Raw genomic sequence first — 20,067 nt, 5'->3', positions numbered from 1 at the left:
ACAGACTTGTATTGTTTGTAGGCTTTAGTGTTCGTTATCTTTACTACCTTTTTCACAGCCTTTTTCATTAATTTCTTTTAATTTATTATATTTAGGAACGAACTACAATATTTCGCGCGAAATGTATTCGGAACTCCTCTAAACACATCAAAAACGCTTCGTTCTTCTTTAACCAATGAAAATCGCCGTTGCAAATTGTAAATACAAAACAAATGGCGACATAAACGTCATTTTCCTGAAAAAGAAATTATACTTATTTACACTTTCAGGACGGATTACCTTTACTCTGGTGTGGCCAACAGTTTTTCTGGCCTCATGAACCTCGCAACTAAAACCGGGGACGAACAGTCTGACCTCCTGTTTGTGAATTTTAATCAAGATTGCACGTAAGCAAATGGACAATAATCGCCAATAGTTTACATCGTCTGTCGTCTATATACATATCAGCTGATTAAATTAGAAATGTGTCATCTAGATTGACATTTTTTTTTCTTAGGTCGCTAGCAGTTGGAACAAGAACCGGTTACAAATTATTTTCTTTGAGTTCGGTCGACAAGTTGGAACAAATTTACGATAATGGTAAGATCTGAGACGATGATCTTCAAAACAAAAGAGTTGTGAAAAATATTTATTATAATTTTACACAAAAAATGTGAAAAATATATGGAATAGATATGTTTATAAGAAAATACCACACATAAATACTTTCTGATATAACATGTATAAGATGGAGATATGTAGGGCATAGGCTTAAATCATGTATATTGTAAACAAGCTGGATGACCATATTGAAATTAGGTCAGCTGACCATTGCCCTAAACTACGTATTAGTTGTTCTTTGTCATCTTATTTTGAAGAATACAGGGTTCGAAATTCACTATATACAACTCGCAAAACGCGAGTTAGAATTCCCAAATTGCGAGTTAAAAATTAGGTAACTCGCAAAAACTTGCGAGTTAATTTTTTTGCATTGAAACTGTAACAAAATTACATAGTATGACAGAACGCAATGCTTTTGATTTAAATCAGTAATTTAACTAAAAGTCACACTGTAGTTGTATTTTGTGTATTGTACAATAGTTACTTTTTCCTTAAGTTACATGTACAGCATGTATTTAATTTATATATAATTTAACTTTATATGAAAATTGCGAGTAGGCTTATAAAATTGCGAGTTCACTTTCTTGGTACTCGCAATTATTTGCGAGTTGTAATTTTAGGGAGTTTCTAACCCTGGTATAGACAAAGCTTTTTGTCAAATTCTTTTAATCATGTGTATATTCCCAAGACAGTTCATCTTTTTATATGATATATTACTTTCTTCCTCATTTCAGAAAGTGAAGACATTTGTATAGTTGAAAGACTTTTCTCCAGTAGTTTAGTTGCCATAGTAAGTTTATCCTCTCCAAGAAAATTAAAAGTCTGCCATTTCAAGAAGGGAACTGAGATTTGTAACTACAGTTACTCCAATTCTATTTTAGCTGTGCGTCTAAACAGACAAGTAAGAATGTTTATGCATTTGTTTTAGAGAGCAGCTCAAAATTTGTAACAAGTTCTGCAAAACTTTTTTAATTTCTTTGTTTACAATGATTAAGATTCCTTTTGATATGCAGTAATTTTAAGAATGATCAAAGGATAAACTGAATGATGCAAACTTTTTGATGTGTATTGCAAGTTTACATGGTAAACTTACATTTGAAACTGCTGAATGGCTTTGAGCATAGCAGAGTCACTCCAGGCTTCCTACATACTGGTTATCATCATGTTATCACTTTTTCTTCTAAATTCCTTTTATAAAATTAGGTACCAGTACATACTTGCCAACCTCCAACATGTAAAAATCTGGTCATGACCAGATTTGGAAAGTAAAAAATCTGGTCATAACGCGTAACGACATTCATGACACACTTACCATGATTAAATTAAATATATATGCATGTATAAGCATTTGTGTATTGAGAATTATTTTATTAAAATAAGGCTTTAACTTAGAATGACAAAAAAATTAATATATATTGATTAAATTTACTTGTTAGAGGAGCATTTAAGGTTTCATTATTCAGTATTGACCTGAATTAAGTGTGCATATTTTTTAAAGGAAAGTCTTTTCAGAATCTGCATTGCTGATTTGAAGCACATGGAAAGTTAAATGTGCTAAATTTGAAAGTATTCCAATTTTGGTTTTGAAGTTATTTTTCCTCTCCCGAATTAATTTAATTAACAAGTGCTATTAAATTTACAGTTATGCCTACACTATCTTCAAACACTTTATTTTATCTAATGAAAGTTGTTTTCAAAGATTCCTTGATATGTACATAAATATCGTTTCTCTTTTACTTCGTTCAATTTGTTCCTGCTGGCCCTGATAACGACCTCGTTCTATCGGAAGCCATTTTAAATTGACTTCAAACTTTGTTTTGTCAAAACAACTCTCAGGTAATTGTTTACACCTGCACTGATAATTCACTGGTACACGGCCTACTGAACATAGCCATCGGCATTGTTTACGTATATCCAAGCTTTGTTTGTAACTGGAAGTTAAAAGTGCAACCTAATTTACGAACCAAATCCGGAAATCGGGAGATTTTCGGGCAGTTCGGCAAAAATCGGGTGAAAAGCATGACCCGCCGTGTCATAAAAAATAATCGGGTTAAGGATCGAAAAATCGGGTGTAACCCGACGAAATCGGGTGAGTTGGCAACTGTGTACCAGTATGGTCTTTTTTCAGACAGTGAAGTGAAAACATGATGTTTTGGTGATATAATTTAAGTCATGATACATGTGATAAAATATTTGAGTAAATACAAAATATATTTTTAACAACCGACACTTTAACATTAACTTGCCAAAAAATTGGAAATACGGTACATATACAGGGTTTAAATTATATTTATTTTTTACTTTTCACTTTTGTTGTGCATACAAATTTCCTTAATGTAAGGAAACGCAGTATCCAATCTGCATTCTTATCTTCTTAAAATGCATGAATTGGGCAGCAATAATATTAAAAGTTAAAAAAAAGAGTACTGTGAGTTATAATATTGAATCTAAGGTGAATAAAACAAAGTAGAGGTACTGTGGGCACTGAGCTCATAATGGAAAAGTACATGTTTTGCTATGGGAGACCTGAAATAAGTGTCTGATCAAAAAGTAAAATAGGAGGTGCACAATGACACTACGTAACAAAGATTCTGTGAAAGTCTCATTTAATTTTATTCAGTAGTATAAGAGGGGTTGCAGATAAGAGATAGGCACCCCAAAGCATAATGGCAACGGATGGATAGACAGATGGATGACGGACATCTCCATCATTATACAACCCTGCTTTTCAAGTGGGGGGGGGGGGGATAAAAAAAAATTGCAACACAATGAACTAAGAGATAAACAACTGATCATAGTGATGTACATATAAATTTATAGTGCACTGTGTTGTTCTATCCATATATACACTTCATCTGACACAGAATGGTTAGATGCTGAAAAAAAAGACCAATGTTTGAAAGAATTAAAATGTTTGTTTATAACCTCTTTTGCAAAAGTTGACTTCAGGTCAGCATGTATTGATCCTTGATCATGACTTCATGAATATTCATGACTTGGAGGTTATAGTATCTCTGCATCTGGAGGACAAGTCAACATCCTTTGTATTATTGTTACTAGAGTCTTATTCAGTTTCAATAATACATATAAATGTTAATTAATTGATGTGTAAAGACTATTGCCTTTTTGATCTTTGCATACATAAGGAAACATCTATAATGCTTGAGATTAGCGTACCTGGTTTTCCTTGTAAATAAAAGGTCATTGAACATTAGATCATTTTATATAACGATACAGGGAAATAACATTCAATACTTTCAATGATTAATTAGATGCCAAATGGATTTAAAAAATTAGTATTACAATAATTTGTAAAAAATTAAGTACACTTAAAATTGAAGCACATATCGCCAAAGATTCTGGAGATAAGCATTGTCAGCAACTTTATTGTCATTTGGACAAACTGGAGAACAGGTGCAGACCTACTGAAATAATCCATTCATAGAAAATGTGTTTCTATAAGTAATAGTTTCTTCATAACAATTGTTCACTCTGAATATTCTTTTTATCTCTCTACAGAGGCTGATAGTATGTTTAGAAGAGAGTTTATACATCCACAATATACGGGATATGAAGGTTCTGCACACTATCCGTGACACACCCCCTAACCCTCATGGATTGTGTGCTTTGTCCATCAACAATGACAACTGTTTTCTGGCATATCCAGGAAGTAACCAAATTGGGGAGGTGCAAATATTTGACACAATCAATTTGGTAAGCTTTAAATTTTTATCTGTAATTCTTTGAATTATTTAATAGGTCAGAAAAAGGGTGCAACTGTAGAAAAACAAAATTTTATTATTGATGTATTGCACATTTCTATACATGAATGAAACAAATAAGTGTGATTATGATAGAACACATCATTTTAATTACTTTTTCATGTAATTTGATTTTAGAGGGCAGTAACCATGATACCGGCACATGATAATCCCCTAGCATCACTCGCTTTCAATGCTCAAGGAACAAAATTAGCTACTGCCTCTGAGAAGGTGAATGATTGATAAGAGGAACCATGTTAAATTGATTTATTTCACATACACTTTTACATATACATGTATATTATATATTGATTTGCGTGTTTGTATACTGTGATAAGTACTTAGTAAACACTCGTATTTGTCTCGAAATTAAAACACTGCATAAAACTTATTTTATAAAATGATTTTAGGGTACAGTTATAAGGGTGTTCTCAATCCCTGATGGACAGAAGCTGTTTGAGTTCAGAAGGGGTGTGAAGAGGTCAGTTTTACTGTAATAGAATACTTGAATATTAATGCACACATTTACACTGTATGGTTTTAAAGATATGTCAAAGTTTATATTATGTTTTTCTTTCATGCATTTTTTTTCTCCAAAGCAAAATTGCACTATGTTCATTGTAAGTGAAAGAATTTTTACATAGCCAGATTGTGTTACACTTTTCTAGTTCTCTCTTTTCATTGTACATGTAGGTGTGTGAGTATATATTCCCTAGCCTTCAGTGCAGATTCCCTATTTCTGTCGGCATCCAGCAACACAGAGACTGTACACATATTTAAATTGGAGGCCCCCAAAGACAGGTATCACACTGAATTTCAATGTTTATTATTTTACTTGTTATACCTACCTGTGAAAAGGTCTAGGAGCTTATCCACTGTTTCAGAAATAATACCAGCCTCTGAGAAATTTGTGGAGAATATACACCAATAGTTGCGAGATTTTGTTGGCAAATGAAAACCAAGCCTGAAGGATGAGGTTTTTATTTGCCAAAAAAATCTGAAGACTGAGGGGTATATTCTCCAACTATTCCGACAACGAGGGAGTTATTTCTATTCTATGACGAATATTTTAACTAATGCAGAAGCTAAATTTGGACGTCATCATAAGTGTCTTATGATGTCCAATTGAATGCTATCCTCGTTCATTTGTATCTCAAGGATTAGAAAAAGTAAGATGTAATCCGAACCCAAAGTAAATCTTTTGCCACCAATTTGTGTCACAATCAAAAAATACCTCCATCCTTTTCCTAGTGAAGGCAGTAAAAATTAGAGGAAACTTATTTAAAATTATTGATAATTTGTTGATGATGTTTGTGATTGGAGAATAATGGCTGCAGCATCTCTTTGATCTTTGCAATATACATAGCAGAAATTTCCATCTAGTCTTACCAGGTAGTTTATTAGTCCCCTACCGGTGAAACCGGAGGGGACTATAGGTTTCCTCTGAGTCTGTCTGTCTGTCTGTCCGTCTGTCTGTCTGTCCCTCTGTCTGTCTGTCAGTCTGTCCCACTTGGTTTTCCGCATTTTTTTTCCTAAACGCTTTGCAGATATTGAGCTGAATTTTGGTATGTGAGTGTATCTTGATGAGTTACAGAAGAAGTTTGCATTTCGTTCCGCTTCATTGATTTTTGACGGAATTACGACCTTTTCAATTTTTACGGATTTTCCGCAATTTTCTTCTAAGCGCTTGTAGATATTGAGCTGATTTTTGGTGTGTGGCTTTACCTTGATTAGTTATAGATCAAGTTTGCATTTCGTCCTGCTTCATTAATTTTTGACGGAATTATGGCATTTTCAATTCTTAACGGGAACGGAACCAGATTACACTTGCCGGTAGGGGACTAGTATTGCTAATGCAATACTCTCAGAATGCTTGTTTAATCTGTATTAAATGACAACAGTTTTCTACCAACGTCAATCAGACTGTACCCAGTAATAGCACAAACATTGAAAATGTGAATCTAATATTTTATATACCTATGTCTTTGGTGTGCAGGAATACATCTACAGGTCAAGATCCATTTTTGGTGCAAAGAGTTAGATCTATTTTATACACAGAGTTTACTTGTCTTATCAAGAACTTGAATAACTAGTCATACCGTATCCAGTATGAAATATTAAGGTGTATTCATGCTATCAGTACCTTCATGTAAAAAAAAGTTCACATATTGAAAGGGAGACTTTATGAAATAAAAGTTGTCTTGAATTTCATAGAAAATATTGTTTGAGCAGTCTTCTCCTAATCTTTTTTTCAGTACATGCCCTTCGGGCATGTTTAACCACTTATTACGCTAGCCCAAACAAATATTTACTTGCCCAGAATTTTGTCAAGTAATTTTATTCTTATTTGCCTTTCATGCCAAAGGAAATGATCCGAAATCCATTTCTATCGATCTATTGTCTCGCCATTAATATTGTTTTCAACCTGTACACTTTTTGTGTCTCCTTTGCAAAAGAGTTCCTTAGAAATCGCGGTAGAATAAGCTATCGTTAAAATTTTGTTTGGTGCTCCACTATGAAAAATCAGACTTTAAAGTACATTTAATGTCATTGGTATAATTTAATTTGATAATACAGAGGCTTAGGCCTCAGAATTTACATGCCTTTCGGGCTTGTAAGTATGCAATTTCCACATGCCCGCTTCCAATTTTACCAGGTCCCGGGCTTCGGACTCCCGGGATTTGTCGAAGACTGTTTGAGTACTTTCAGATTAAAATATATATATATGAGCACATCAAAAAAGTTTATAGATTTTGTATTAAACACTAATATGATTTAATGATGTGCTTTATTTGATATATTAACGCTTACATGTAGCTTTAAAAAAAACATGCATTGGCCATGTTCAAATCAATTTCATGAAGTGGGAACAGTTATTAAATTCAGGATACCATGAGTCAGAGATCAGCAAGAAAAATACAATAATTTTGCAAGATGGGTCAGTTCTCAACAGTTCGGCACTTAATAGGTGTGTAGAGTATATTTCAGTAGTATAAAATGGGGCATGATTTTTCTTCACAGGCCCACTGAACAGGAACCCCAGGGCTGGATGGGCTATTTCGGTCAAGCCTTGAAGTCCTCTGCTACCTACTTACCTAGTCAGATGACCGAGATGTTCAACCAGGGCCGAGCTTTTGCCACTGCCCGCTTACCCAACTCAGGATTGCACAATGTTTGTGCTCTGGCCACGTAAGACTAAAACAGAATGCGTCTTTTTCCATAATTTTAATATTATACAACATAGAGTGTGTAATGATAGAATTGTATTTTTCGAATTATTGCCTTTTATTGCCATATCTACATTACCACCATTGTTATCAGGAACCTTATTTTCTGGTTCCAGATTTACAGTTCTCATCTACTACTCATTTTTTAAAAATAAACATCCATATTAAAGTTTACTTTATTTCAGTATTATTGGACATGTATCATGAAAGTGAGGTGGGAAATAGCAGCAAGTTATTGTTGTACACATAATTAAGAAATAATTCCCACATCAGAGGAATTGTTGGAGAATATACCCTGATAGTTGAGAGATTTTGTTTGCAAATAAAAACTGAGCTGGAAGAGGGAGGTTTTTATTTGCCAACAAAATCTCTCGACTGAGGGGTATATTCTCCAACAATTTCGATTCTACTACTACAAATATTTAAACTTCTCTATAGAGAAATGCTGAAGATTAGATTTGGACATTGTCAAAAATGTCTCATGATGTCACAATAGAATCCTCGTTCATTTTTATCTCAAGCTTAAGAAAAGGTACAATGTATTCTGAACCCAAAATATATTTTTTCCCACCTATTTGCATCACAATCAAAAGATATCTCTATCCTTTTCCTAGTGAACACATTCAATATTTGCGAAAGCCGATTTAAATTTATTGATGACGTTTGTGATTTATTGGAGAATAATGGCCGCAGCATCAGTCTGAAATGTGTTCAATTCTATTGTGTCTGTAGGAACAGATTCATGTTTAAGGGAGAAGACTTGCTGTTGATTTATTTTAGATGATCCTGTTTCATTCTTCATATATGTGTACTCATAGATAAATAAGACTACCAGGGTAAAAGGAAATTTGAGCTAGTACCAAATTTGCTATATGTATTTATATACCAGTTTTTTTGAAGTCACGAAAAGGTGGCATCATGGTAAGATATGACTGTGTGATATTACATGTACTGGACTTTAACATGAAACATTATAGGATTCAAAAGGTCCCAAGACAGCTGGTTGTTTCACAAGATGGTTATCTGTACATTTATAACCTGGATCCCAATGAAGGTGGAGAGTGCATGCTTCTACGACAACACAGGTAAACTACATGTGGATATTATGAGTTGTCTCTCTTTACATTTCCTTAAATTCAAGAAATTTATAAATATCTAAATTTTTTTGTAAGTTTTTATTTTTTTTATGTTAACATTACAGGCTTGATGGCAGAGCAGGGGATAGTCCTGTGCCAGATGTCACCTCTCCTGATCGACCTTTAACCCATCCCTCAACTGGAACAAGTTATGCTTCTTCGGTCAAGAAACCTGAGTCTTCAGTTGTACCTCCAGGTAAGGCTTGGGAGTCCAACAACCAGGGGGTGCCACCTTCCCCCGTCTGTGTGGCCCCAGGTCATGTGATTGGGAGCTATGCAGCGGTGTTGAAGAAGACAGGGGGGCCACAGGATGTCAGTGAGCCACCAAGTCCTTCTTGTGAAATTGATGAGATATTATGTGGCCCAGGTAATGATTTTTTGCCAATTTTAATGTCCACTAAAGAGAGTGCAAAGAGTTCACACCTTGCATCTTGTAGACAAGATTAGCCATCGGAACCTTCCTGCATAAAGAGGCAGGTATATGTATTATATGTTTGACATTTCTTACATAAATTCATTGCTATTCCTTACTGAAACTTTAATATTTTAAACACATACGTGTAATAGCAAAAAGTAAATGTTAGAATGTCATAGGTAAATTTATGTGCATAGATTCAAAGTTTACAGTTTTAAACATCACTGAAATGTCAGACTTTATGATACATAAAAACTATGCTTTACCTCCTCAATATCAGCTATTGGTAACATCACTGGTGGAAGAATTCATACCATAGAAATAGGATTTAAACTTTCTAATGAGTTAAATTTACTAAGAAATGTACCTTAGGTGTGATCAAGGTACAGATTTATTTATTTATAACTGTTTTTAGTATAATTGTGTTATAAATTAACAATAATTAAAAACTTCTAAATCTTTTGAAATATTCTTCCAATGCAACAGATCCTTTGTCTTAAACAAGTATTAAAGTGAAATTTTTGCATGCATTTTTTTTTCTGTGATATTCTGAATTGAGTTTAATTTTTTTCTTATTTGGAGTAATTATAATACATTGTATAATATTTCTCAAATAATCCTCATCTATTATGTCACCTAAGTCCCGAATTAAACCATCGAGTTTCATTAACATGCTGACAAAAAAAAAAAAATAGGAAATAGGGTTTTTTTCTTTAATAACCTTCATATTATGAGACCGGAGAAATGATGGATCATTCTGTATAGGGAAGAACTATTTACATTTCACACATCATTTGTCTCGGTTTTATTAAGTTTTTCTATTTTTAGTGGTTTTGAATGGTTTTTGTTTAGCATGTTTGCTTTGTTCTGCGTAACACCAGACACTTTTTTTCACATTTGATGGATTTTTGAATCATATTGTTTATTAATGTTGTACAGGCAGAAACTTATGTAACACTAACACATTTTACAGATTTTTGCATTGATGTATCTACAAATAAAAGTATAAACAGCTACAAGATTAACATCTAATTTTAATTAACATTTATATTTAACTAGCATTTTAACTTTAAGTGATTCAAACTAATTCAGAAATGGGATGTTTTGGGAAGTGTAATAAGTTGGGAAATAATGGGACAGATTGGCAAATTATGTAATACAGATCACTGTTATTGGACTTGGAAATTGAAATTGTTGCACAACAAGTGTACTAAATTCACATTGAACACAGATAAGTGAATGTGATTAAGAAAACGGAAATATGAAATGGCAAGGAGTGTGTACATATCATTTTGGCTGAAATGTTAAAATTCAGGCAATTGCAAAATTGCCTCTGTGTTGTTTAATTCTAGTTTCAAGACATTGAAAAGTTATAAATTTAAAAAAATACACATTTAGCAAATTCTGTTTTTTTGAATGAGCTCTTTTAACCAGATAGCAAGAAAAATTAAAAAAAAAAGTGTTGATGCAATTTTAGTATTATCAAGGGGTTTCTAGATTTCCTGTGATGCAAGACTGATATTTCAACATCTTTTACAGAATCACAACCATACCAAGAACTCGAGCACGGAACCACAGGGCAGGAAGGGGAGGGTCCAGGCCTGGGTCATCTAAGACTGGATGATGATAATGAGTTTCCTCCTATGACACATAAGAGTGATTAAAGAAATACTTGTCAATCATTCAATACAGCAAAAATACATGATTGAAATGAAATGGAAGTACATTTACTCCATCTTGTAGACTATTTTTTCTGGGTCAGTGTGACACTTAGACCAAGAACAAAGGTACGATACACAAGTATTCATATTTGTGGGATTTTTCTTTTGTCACACTTGGTTGTTTACAGTTGTGCAATGTTCAACTAATTGCATTAAATATGGATTGTAAAAATATGGTTGAGGGTGCATTTTTTGTACCAAATGCAGTGATTAGAAATTTGTAATGAACTTAAACAACGTAATTAGATAAAACATATGTGTGTCAGAAGTACAGTTAATGTCAAGATATTTATTTGAAAGAATACAAAGTATTTTTTTTTTTAATTTCCAGAAGATAAGAACGAGAAGTAAAATGAAGCATATGATAAACTCAATCTAATCTGTCAAGGATTTTTTTTTTCTGTTTTTTTGTTTTTGTTTTTATGATGCAAGGCCAACAGGCTGTACTTATGCATTATTGTGAATTAATTTTTTTAATAGAAAAAAATATACCTAAAATACATGTACATGTATCTGTATTTTAATCCAGTAAATGCAATGATTATACTTCTCTGGTGCATGCAACCAAAAGTGGACAAAAATTCTTAGGGTACTGATTATCATATAAAATGCCTATGGGTTGGGCAATAACTTTTCATTTAGATCCACTCCATGTAAACTTGTGGTACAAGGGGAAAAAACACAAACATGAAAGACTGTAGGTGCATTTGAGTTCAAGCAAGCCATGCATTACTTAGTAGACCTTGAAATAATTTCCCTTTTGTCTACTGGATAATTACATTTAGTGGAAGAAAGAAATACCATGCTTAAAAAAGAGAAAGAAAAGCATTTTCCATCCCTAAAAAAACTGAATGTAGATGAATAAACACATGTAAAACATGTACAAGTGTGTATTGTGTAACGTTGTTGTTTTGTAGCCTGATGTGCTCTTGTAAAGATTTTTTTATGCTTAAACAAAGGATAAGTTTATAAATATCCATGTTTATGCACATGATGTGTAAAAGATTTTCACAGTATACTAAATGTCTTCTTTCACTGTGTTTTTACAATTTTTATTGTGCTAAACAAGTGGAATTTACTTCTTGAACATTCTTTGTGATTAATTTTCTGTCTTCCAAGTTTGTTTTCTGTACAATGTAAAGTAAATCCAACCTCCCTTTTAATTACAGAAACTTTAAAGCAATTGAAATATTTATTTCATCAATTGTGTGAATGGAGGTATTGCTAAGAATATGTGATAATGAAAGATTGGAGAGGAATTTTTCATTGTTGTTTTTTTTTTATAGGCATACATTATAGGATGTCATCTGTTATTTGTTTATGTTGTCTATGATAAATTCATCTCAGAATTGTGCAGACCTAAAGGAATAAATCAGACATTGTTGAACTATGTACATTGGTGGAAATATTTATAAACATACTACTCCATTTGTATTTTGATTTCTTTTGTTTGAGCTGATTTTAATTTCATTATCATATCCACTCCATCATTAAAGAGAGAACAGAGGTTTTTTTTTTTTTTTTTTATTTTCCACGCTTGAATGAGTAGTGGTTTTAGAACTATGAAATAAATATGAGATATAATGTTCCCAGAAATTATTGAGAATTTTTTTTAATATTATATTTATCTTAAATGTTGGATTGATAATTAAAGGTTGATATTTTATTTGATGAAAATACCCCATACTTTCTGATGATACATGCAGTTTTCAAGGATAGCTTCCCATTTATTTTATATACTTCTGTTGTCTGACGATTTTCAAAATTACTGCTATTGAAAATAGAAAGCCTATTTAAGATACATATTACTAGGGGTTTGTTAATTCTGGTGATATTTCTGAAACACTGAGTATTTCACTGGCTACTGTTATGTGTGGTGCAAAATAAAAAGAAGAAGAGGAATTCAGTTAAGGAAAAGAATTTGTAGGCCTAGTAAACACAGCACAAAGAAGGCTTGGATATTAACTCTAAGTGTAGAAAAATGGGGCTTCATTCCTAGCCCTACTAGCTTTTTCCCTCTGCTGAATTTTTTTTCCATTTTTCAATATTTTGTCCCACGTGAATCAGTTGTAGACGGTGGAATACTCAGTGTTTCAGAAGTTTCACTAGTTTTACAATTCATTGATAATAAACATCTATGATAGGCTTTCTTTTTTCAAAAACACTCATTTTGAACATTACCAATCAAAATGAAGTATACAAAGAAAATGGTAAGTTAATATCTTAAATAGGTTACATTTCTTATTGTATATGTTGTAGTTTTTGGGGTTGACTTTCAGAGTTGCAAGTATTGGATTCATGTGAAAATGGCCATTTTTTTTAATCATTTGGTGAGCTAAATCATGAGTCGTGTGCATGTTTGAAGTTTTACATGACAATATACAAGAAAATTGTTATGAAATCTTTTCAAGAACATTGGACACCATTAACATTTTATGCAAGTATCCCCATGTAACAGATTCAAATTCGGGTGCTAGGATGGACCACAGTAGATCAAAGATTATATAGAATTTGATAGAAAAGAACGCAAAACGAACAGTGAATGAACGGTATCTTGAACACTGATCAAAACTTGGTGAATGGTTAGAAAATGCAGAATGGTGAGTGAAAGGAGCACAAAGTGAAACAGGGAAACTACAGATACAATGTAATCCAACAACTACAGCATTCCAAGGTTGTGTATATTCATGTTGCCCTCAGAACCAGGATACAGAATGGGGGTAAATAAGCCTTATGTGTTTTTCTTTTTATTTTTGTTTAAATGCACACAGTGTTTGTCATGTTCATCTTGTCTTTCAGTTCCTCTCTATCTTTCTCCATCGTTCTGTCCTTCCACATTCTTTCTATTTATCAATTTGAATTTTGATCAGTTTTTCCATTTGAGATATATTCATCTAATTACAAAGTAATTCAAAATGTATTTTTTTTCTCTGACTTTCCCTATGACCTTGACCTCACTTTTTTTCTTTAATTGTTTGCCTTAGATCAAAGACACTGTTCAAGATATGATCATCAAACTTTATACAATGGCTTAAAAAGGTGAGAGCAGTTCAACTTTGTTATAATTTGCTGGACTTGACCTTCCCTATGATAATGAATTCACTTTTCCTGAGGAGTGCAATATTCACCGAGCCTGAAGTGTGAGTTGAATATTATACTTTGATGGTAGCTAAATCGTCGTATTCAGCTAAAAAATTGTTTTACTCTATGATTCAATAATTAAATGAAAGAAGCTTGTTGAAATTCTAGTCGAGCACAGCGGAGAAGAAAGATAAAAAAAAAACATAACCAGCTTTATTATATTATTGAATAATTCCCATCTTTTTGATTGGCTGAGATCCAAAATTGTATTTTAAAAAAATACTACGTTATGTTCACCTGCACTTGACCTTCGATGTGAACATAAGAATTTTATTTTTTTTACATTGGACTAAAAATAGTCTAAATTTATACAAATAGTTTTGAAAAAATAATTTAATTTGCAACCACTCAGGTGAGTACATAACATTCAGGCACGTAAAATATGAGATGGGTTGTGGATGTGTGTGTATGTAGGGAGAGTGTAGGGGGCCTGCCCCCTCTTCACACTTTTTTTTCTGAACGTAAATTTTTACTTTTTAGAATAAGTTCATTGAAAGGCTGGTCCTTTAATGGACCTTAACCCCCCCGCCCCCCCCCCCCGCCCGAAATAGAATTTGGAGTTGGGTGAATTCTCCTTTCCTTTGGGGGGAGGGGGGGTAGTTAAAGATAAGATTTTGACTAATTAAATTGACAATCCCCCTCCCCCTTGTAATGCTCCTTTTTAGTCAAAATCAATCCTATATATACTTGCCTGACATTTATTATTTCTTAATTACACCTAAAATAGATTTTAAAAATTCCAAATTAATACAATGCTATGTTTATTTTAACCCGCTTCTCTCAGTGCGCTTGGCTAGGACTTCAGGAAATGTAAACACGTAAGATGGTATGGATTGCTTAGTGAATTTGTATCATTTGATCTTTGGTTTGGTTTGAACATATTTTTATTGTAGTTTCTAATTACAAAGGGGACTGGGCACAAGTTCTGAAAACTTATTACGCCCTCTCCCTACATATAAATTACAAAGATTAAATTAGGTCACAGTTAAATATGTATACATTCAAAATATTCAATATTTGTGAAATTTACAAATCAATGCATTTTAAAGAATCATACATATAATTTTGTATATACATATTTATATAAATAAATATATTTATATTAATGCTAATCTGTGAATCTGCCAGAACGTTTAATTAAGTTTAAACATTGGAGAAAAGATGTTCATTCTTCGCAGCACTCAATGAATCTATCCCCCATAATAAAACATGTATCTGAAATGTGAATTTTATCAAATAATAAAAATTTACTCTGACTTCTTTATACTTCGGACATATAAAAAAAATAATGATACATATCTTCTTTTTTGCCACATGAGCATAAAGGACTTGAGATTAAATTACACCCGTAGAGTTCAATATTCAATGCACAATTATGTCGAAGTCTGGTCTGGAGAACATTCAGTCGCCTGTTACCATATTCAAAATATGATGGTGGGGCAGATTTTTTAATACTTAGATTTAAAATTTTACAACAATTGTAAGTTTCTATTTTCAATGGTAATGAGCTCCATTCATTACAGTTGGAATGAACAATGATATAAGTCTATAATTTACATTTTGGAATATCATAATTTTCAGAATTTCTAGTAGAAAAGCTAGATGTATTACGTCGCATATCTGGAAGTCTGTCCATTAGAAAATCTGGTACTAAATTATGATGCATTTTAAAAAATGTCTTTAATCTTGCTGTCTGTCTTCTACAGCTAAGTGGTTCCCATCCCATTTCGAAGTAAAGTGAATCTTTAGAGGCTATAGTTGTTAAACCTGTGATAATTCGTGCAGCGTAAAGTTGCAATTTTGTTTGTGCTCAGTGACAAAGTCCAATTGACATTGTTGAAAAAGAAGCTTAGGATATTCAATGCTTTTTTGTGCTGAAAATTATTGCTTTAGTTTTAGAGGGGTTGAATTCATTAACAATTTTTTTTGACCAAAGTTCCAGTGCATTAAGATCTTTATTAAGGTTTCTTTCAATAATTTTCATATTTTGAGATGAATGCTGCAAAGAATTGTCATCTGCAAATAGTCTACATAAAGTAATCATGTTGTCAGTAGCATCATTTACATAGATTAAAAACGAAAGTGGCCCTAAAACTGAACCCTGAGGAACACCAACATACAAAGGTTAAGCTAGGTGATGATAACAAATTACGATACAAAATTCTTTAATACCTACATTCTAAATAGCTTTCTGTATACAAAATTCCATTCATCCCATATGTTTTAAGTTTAAACAAGATACCTTTATCCAAGACACGATTAAATGCTTTTGATAGGTCACAAATTATCATGCAACAAAATTTTCCATCATCGATAGATTTAACAATATTATCATATATTTCAATTAACTGATATACAGTTGAGTGACCAGGTAAGAAACCAGCCTGATATTTGTTAAAAAAAAATTAAAATCATGAAAATTATTGTAAATATACTTAAAAACAACTCGTTCCATGATTTTCAATACACAGCTCAGCAACGAAACTGGTCTATAGTTTGACATCAAAGAAGGATCTTTTTTTAAAAAAAAGAGGAAGTACATTAGCTAGTTTCTATTCTGAGGGAAAATATTCATTCAAAGATCGATTAAACAGCAAACAAAACGGTTTGGCAATTTATAGAAAACTTGATAGATTTTTTAACATCTTGTGACTAATTTTGTCAGGACCAATGGCCTTGTTTATAGGAAGTATTGATATAATATCAATTATTTGATCATTGAATCATACAAGAAATCATTGAGCCCTTCGGGCTCGGTGAATATTGTAATCCTCAGGTGGCTAATTCATTGTATTGACCTCAAAAACAGCAATAATTGTATAGTATTGGTTTGGAATTTCTTGACCCATTTTTTGGTGTGATGTAGAAAAAAATAAATGATAGTTTCACCTGGCAGTAGGGTGCAAATTAAATAAATTTTGGTGCAATGTAGAAAAAAATATAATGTTCACCTGGAAGGTCAGATGCAGGTGATGCATAATCTGGAAGTTCTCGAACTAATTTTAGACCAATATAGAAAAAAACGTTCACCTTGAAGGTCACCTGCATATGATAAAATGAATTTGTTTGCAAATCGTTAGGTTGAATGTTGACTGATGTTTAGTCGATTTTTTCATATATATATATATATATATATATATATATATATATATATATATATATATATATATATATATATATATATATATATATATATAGATAGATAGATAGATAGATAGATAGATAGATAGATAGATAGATACTGAATTGTCTACAGATTTTTCCTTTTACCTGATCATGACATGGGGCTTACGACCAGGAGTGACCGGGGAATGCTTGCTTCTCCATGACAATTGATGATCCCAACTCATGTTTTCAGGGGTCCATATTTGCTTTGCTCTCAGTTTGTATTGTTAAATGACTTTTGAGCATTATTACTGTTTGTTATCTGCACACTTTACTTTTTGTATTGTATCTAGTGTACAATAAATTGAATGTTAAGACTATCCCGTCCACTTTTTGTTTCTATGGTCTGTTATGTCATATGTTAAAAAAGAATGTATGCAAATATAAAATGTATTAGCGAAATTTTCTGGTATTGCTTTATCTCAATTTGTATACATGTACTTCATCTGAGCCTTAGGTTCAAATGAGCATTTCCAAAGTTGTTCGACCTAATTATTACTTATGTCTGTTCGTTTTTAACTGTCTATAAGCTACATTTAATGTTCATCAGAAATTACAGAGCCAGTTTCAAGCAAACTTTCCACAGAACAACCATGAATGATAGATAATCAAGAGAGCAGTTCAAGGGTCAGATAAGTTACAGAAATTGGTGAAGTCCATAAAGTAATATCATATATACAAACATGAAATCCTGAGAAAAGGTTTCTTTTAGGCCTTTGATTATTAACATGAGGTTTATTAACTAATGAATTAATGTTGGAAAAAATTATGTGCATGTATTTTTTTTTTTTTTTTTTTTTTTTTAGAGAATTATGTTAATGAGCTTTTCATCGTCAATGTATACCGTCTAAATCTGATCAAAACACTGTGCGTGATTTTTCATCGAATAATTAATTGAAAGGTGATCATTTCGTGTTAACAATGTCAATACCTTTATAATTTCGTGAGGGAGTTATTTTTCGACATTGTCTGTATTACCATAGCACCAACGGTGTGCAAGCTGGTTTTATTTCCTGCATGTTAAGTTATTGCTTTGTGATAAAAGAAGTGATTATTACTGCTAATTACCATCTGCGAAATGAAAATTAATTGTATCCTGTCAATGAGTGACAGTAATGACGTGTATAGTGTACTTAAAGTTCACAACAATCAGATCAATTTTTTTTAAAAAACAACATTGAGTTAAACAGCATTTAAACTATTTCTGAAATGCATGAAATAGACACGAGTGGATGCTATGTCAAGAATTCCGTTAATGGAAGAAATAGGTCGTCCATCTCATGAACTGAAGCGCCAATTCTTATGTTTGCTTCATAGATCTTTTTTTTTGGGGGGGGGGGGGGAGGGATATGATCATAACAGTATTTTTTTTTCTTATTTATCATTAAAATACATACATTAGATGCAAAATTTTACCAGTATCACTTGCAAAATGATTCCATATATTGAAATTTGTATGATTGACCTTGAACTTTGACCTAAATTTGGTAAATGGTTTACAGGAGACTGTTTCTGTATCCTCCTATTATAGTATGCTGGTAATTAAAGACTGAAGTACAAACCAGTAGAAGTCATCAGTTATCAATACTCGACAATGCAACCATTTTGAGGAATTCATTATGATTCTAATATTGTAACTTTGACTTGCAGATGTCAAGAATACATGTTATAAATAAAATATAGCAATATGCCTGATATCAATAGTGATCATCTTTTCATAAACAAATTGCTGAAAATACTCAAAAACAACTGTACCTAGACCAGTCAAAGTATTACCCCGTGGTTGCACTTACATAGTACTTGATGTGCAAGAATACACAAACGCTTGGATCAACCTGTTTATGACATTATAAGGGCTTCGTTCATCAGAGATAACATTATTGAAAAGGAATACACTGGCCTAGTCAGGGATTTACCGTGACGTTTATATTTACACCGATACTGTGCACGGAATACTAATTAGTCAAGTGCTTTTTCAGTACTTGTGCATATATGAACATACTTGTCTCTCAGACTGATACTAAATATAGAATTTCCTTCTAGTTGATAAAAATAAGTCTCCATCGGAAATGAATGATTATTTGTGAAAACGCGTAACCACAATTAGCTTGAATGTTTAAAACTTTTTGTTAAAAATGTTAATTGAAAACAAGATGTGTTTGTGAAACACTGATGCCCCCGTATGGCAGCTAATGGCGAAGGTTAAAGTTTCTCAAATGCAAGTCAAAATCCAGGCCAAAAGATAAAAAATGTTAAATTTGAAAGCCCTAGCACCAACCATTCAAAAGTTATGGCCAAGGTTAAAGTTTTTCAAAAGTAGGTCAAACTCCCATGTCAAGGTCAAAGGGTCAAAGTGGTTGGTATCCAAAGAAAGGTCTTGTCACAAGGATTACATATGTGAAGAATGAAAGCCCTAGCACCAACCATTCAAAAATTATGGTCAAGGTTAAAGTTTTTCAAAAGTAGGTCAAACTCCTATGTCAATGTCAAAGGGTCAAAGTGGTTGGTATTCAAAGGAAGGTGATGTCACAAGGATTACATATGTGAAGTATAAAAGCCCTAGCATCAAACATTCAAAAGTTATGGCCAAAGTTAAAGTTTTTCAAAAGTAGGTAAAACTCCTAGGTCAAGGTCAAAGAGTCAAAGTGGTTGGTATCCAAAGGAAGGTCTTGTCACAAAGATTACATATGTGAAGTATGAAAGCCCTATCTCTAACCGTTCAAAAGTTATGGCCAAGGTTAAAGTTTTTCAAAAGTAGGTCAAACTCCTAGGTCAAGGTCAAAGGGTCAAAGAGGTTGATATCCAGAGGAAGGTCTTGTCACAAGGAATACACATGTGAAGTTTGAAACCCCAAGCACCAACTGTTCAAAAGTTATGGCCAAGGTTAAAGTTTTTCAAAAG

General features: G+C 32.6%; 1 protein-coding gene across 1 annotated transcript; it reads left to right on the top strand.

Annotated features, from left to right (window-relative positions):
- The first annotated feature begins 188 nt into the window (after positions 1–188).
- LOC133184427 (WD repeat domain phosphoinositide-interacting protein 2-like) lies at positions 189–12,367 on the top strand. The gene is made up of 11 exons (XM_061319498.1): positions 189–386; positions 497–579; positions 1,335–1,501; positions 4,120–4,314; positions 4,500–4,592; positions 4,772–4,842; positions 5,055–5,162; positions 7,383–7,550; positions 8,566–8,673; positions 8,790–8,920; positions 10,679–12,367. Exons 1-11 carry the CDS (start codon positions 316–318, stop codon positions 10,801–10,803), a joined length of 1,320 nt encoding a protein of 439 aa, XP_061175482.1. The 5' UTR covers positions 189–315; the 3' UTR covers positions 10,804–12,367.
- The last annotated feature ends 7,700 nt before the right edge of the window (positions 12,368–20,067 follow it).

Source organism: Saccostrea echinata, unplaced genomic scaffold (genome assembly GCF_033153115.1).
Source record: "Saccostrea echinata isolate AGI-Se365-2 ecotype Australia unplaced genomic scaffold, CSIRO_AGI_Sech_v1 ptg000010l, whole genome shotgun sequence".
In the NCBI taxonomy this organism is placed as follows: domain Eukaryota; kingdom Metazoa; phylum Mollusca; class Bivalvia; order Ostreida; family Ostreidae; genus Saccostrea; species Saccostrea echinata.
This window is presented reverse-complemented; position numbering and strand designations above follow the sequence as displayed.

Bases quoted from the DNA above. Each gene is read 5' to 3' on its own strand.
- LOC133184427 (XM_061319498.1), top strand. From the start codon at position 316: ATGAACCTCGCAACTAAAACCGGGGACGAACAGTCTGACCTCCTGTTT. The intron at 1,502-4,119 runs GTAAGAATGTTT...ATCTCTCTACAG, and splicing joins CTGTGCGTCTAAACAGACAA to AGGCTGATAGTATGTTTAGA. The intron at 4,593-4,771 runs GTGAATGATTGA...AAATGATTTTAG, and splicing joins TAGCTACTGCCTCTGAGAAG to GGTACAGTTATAAGGGTGTT.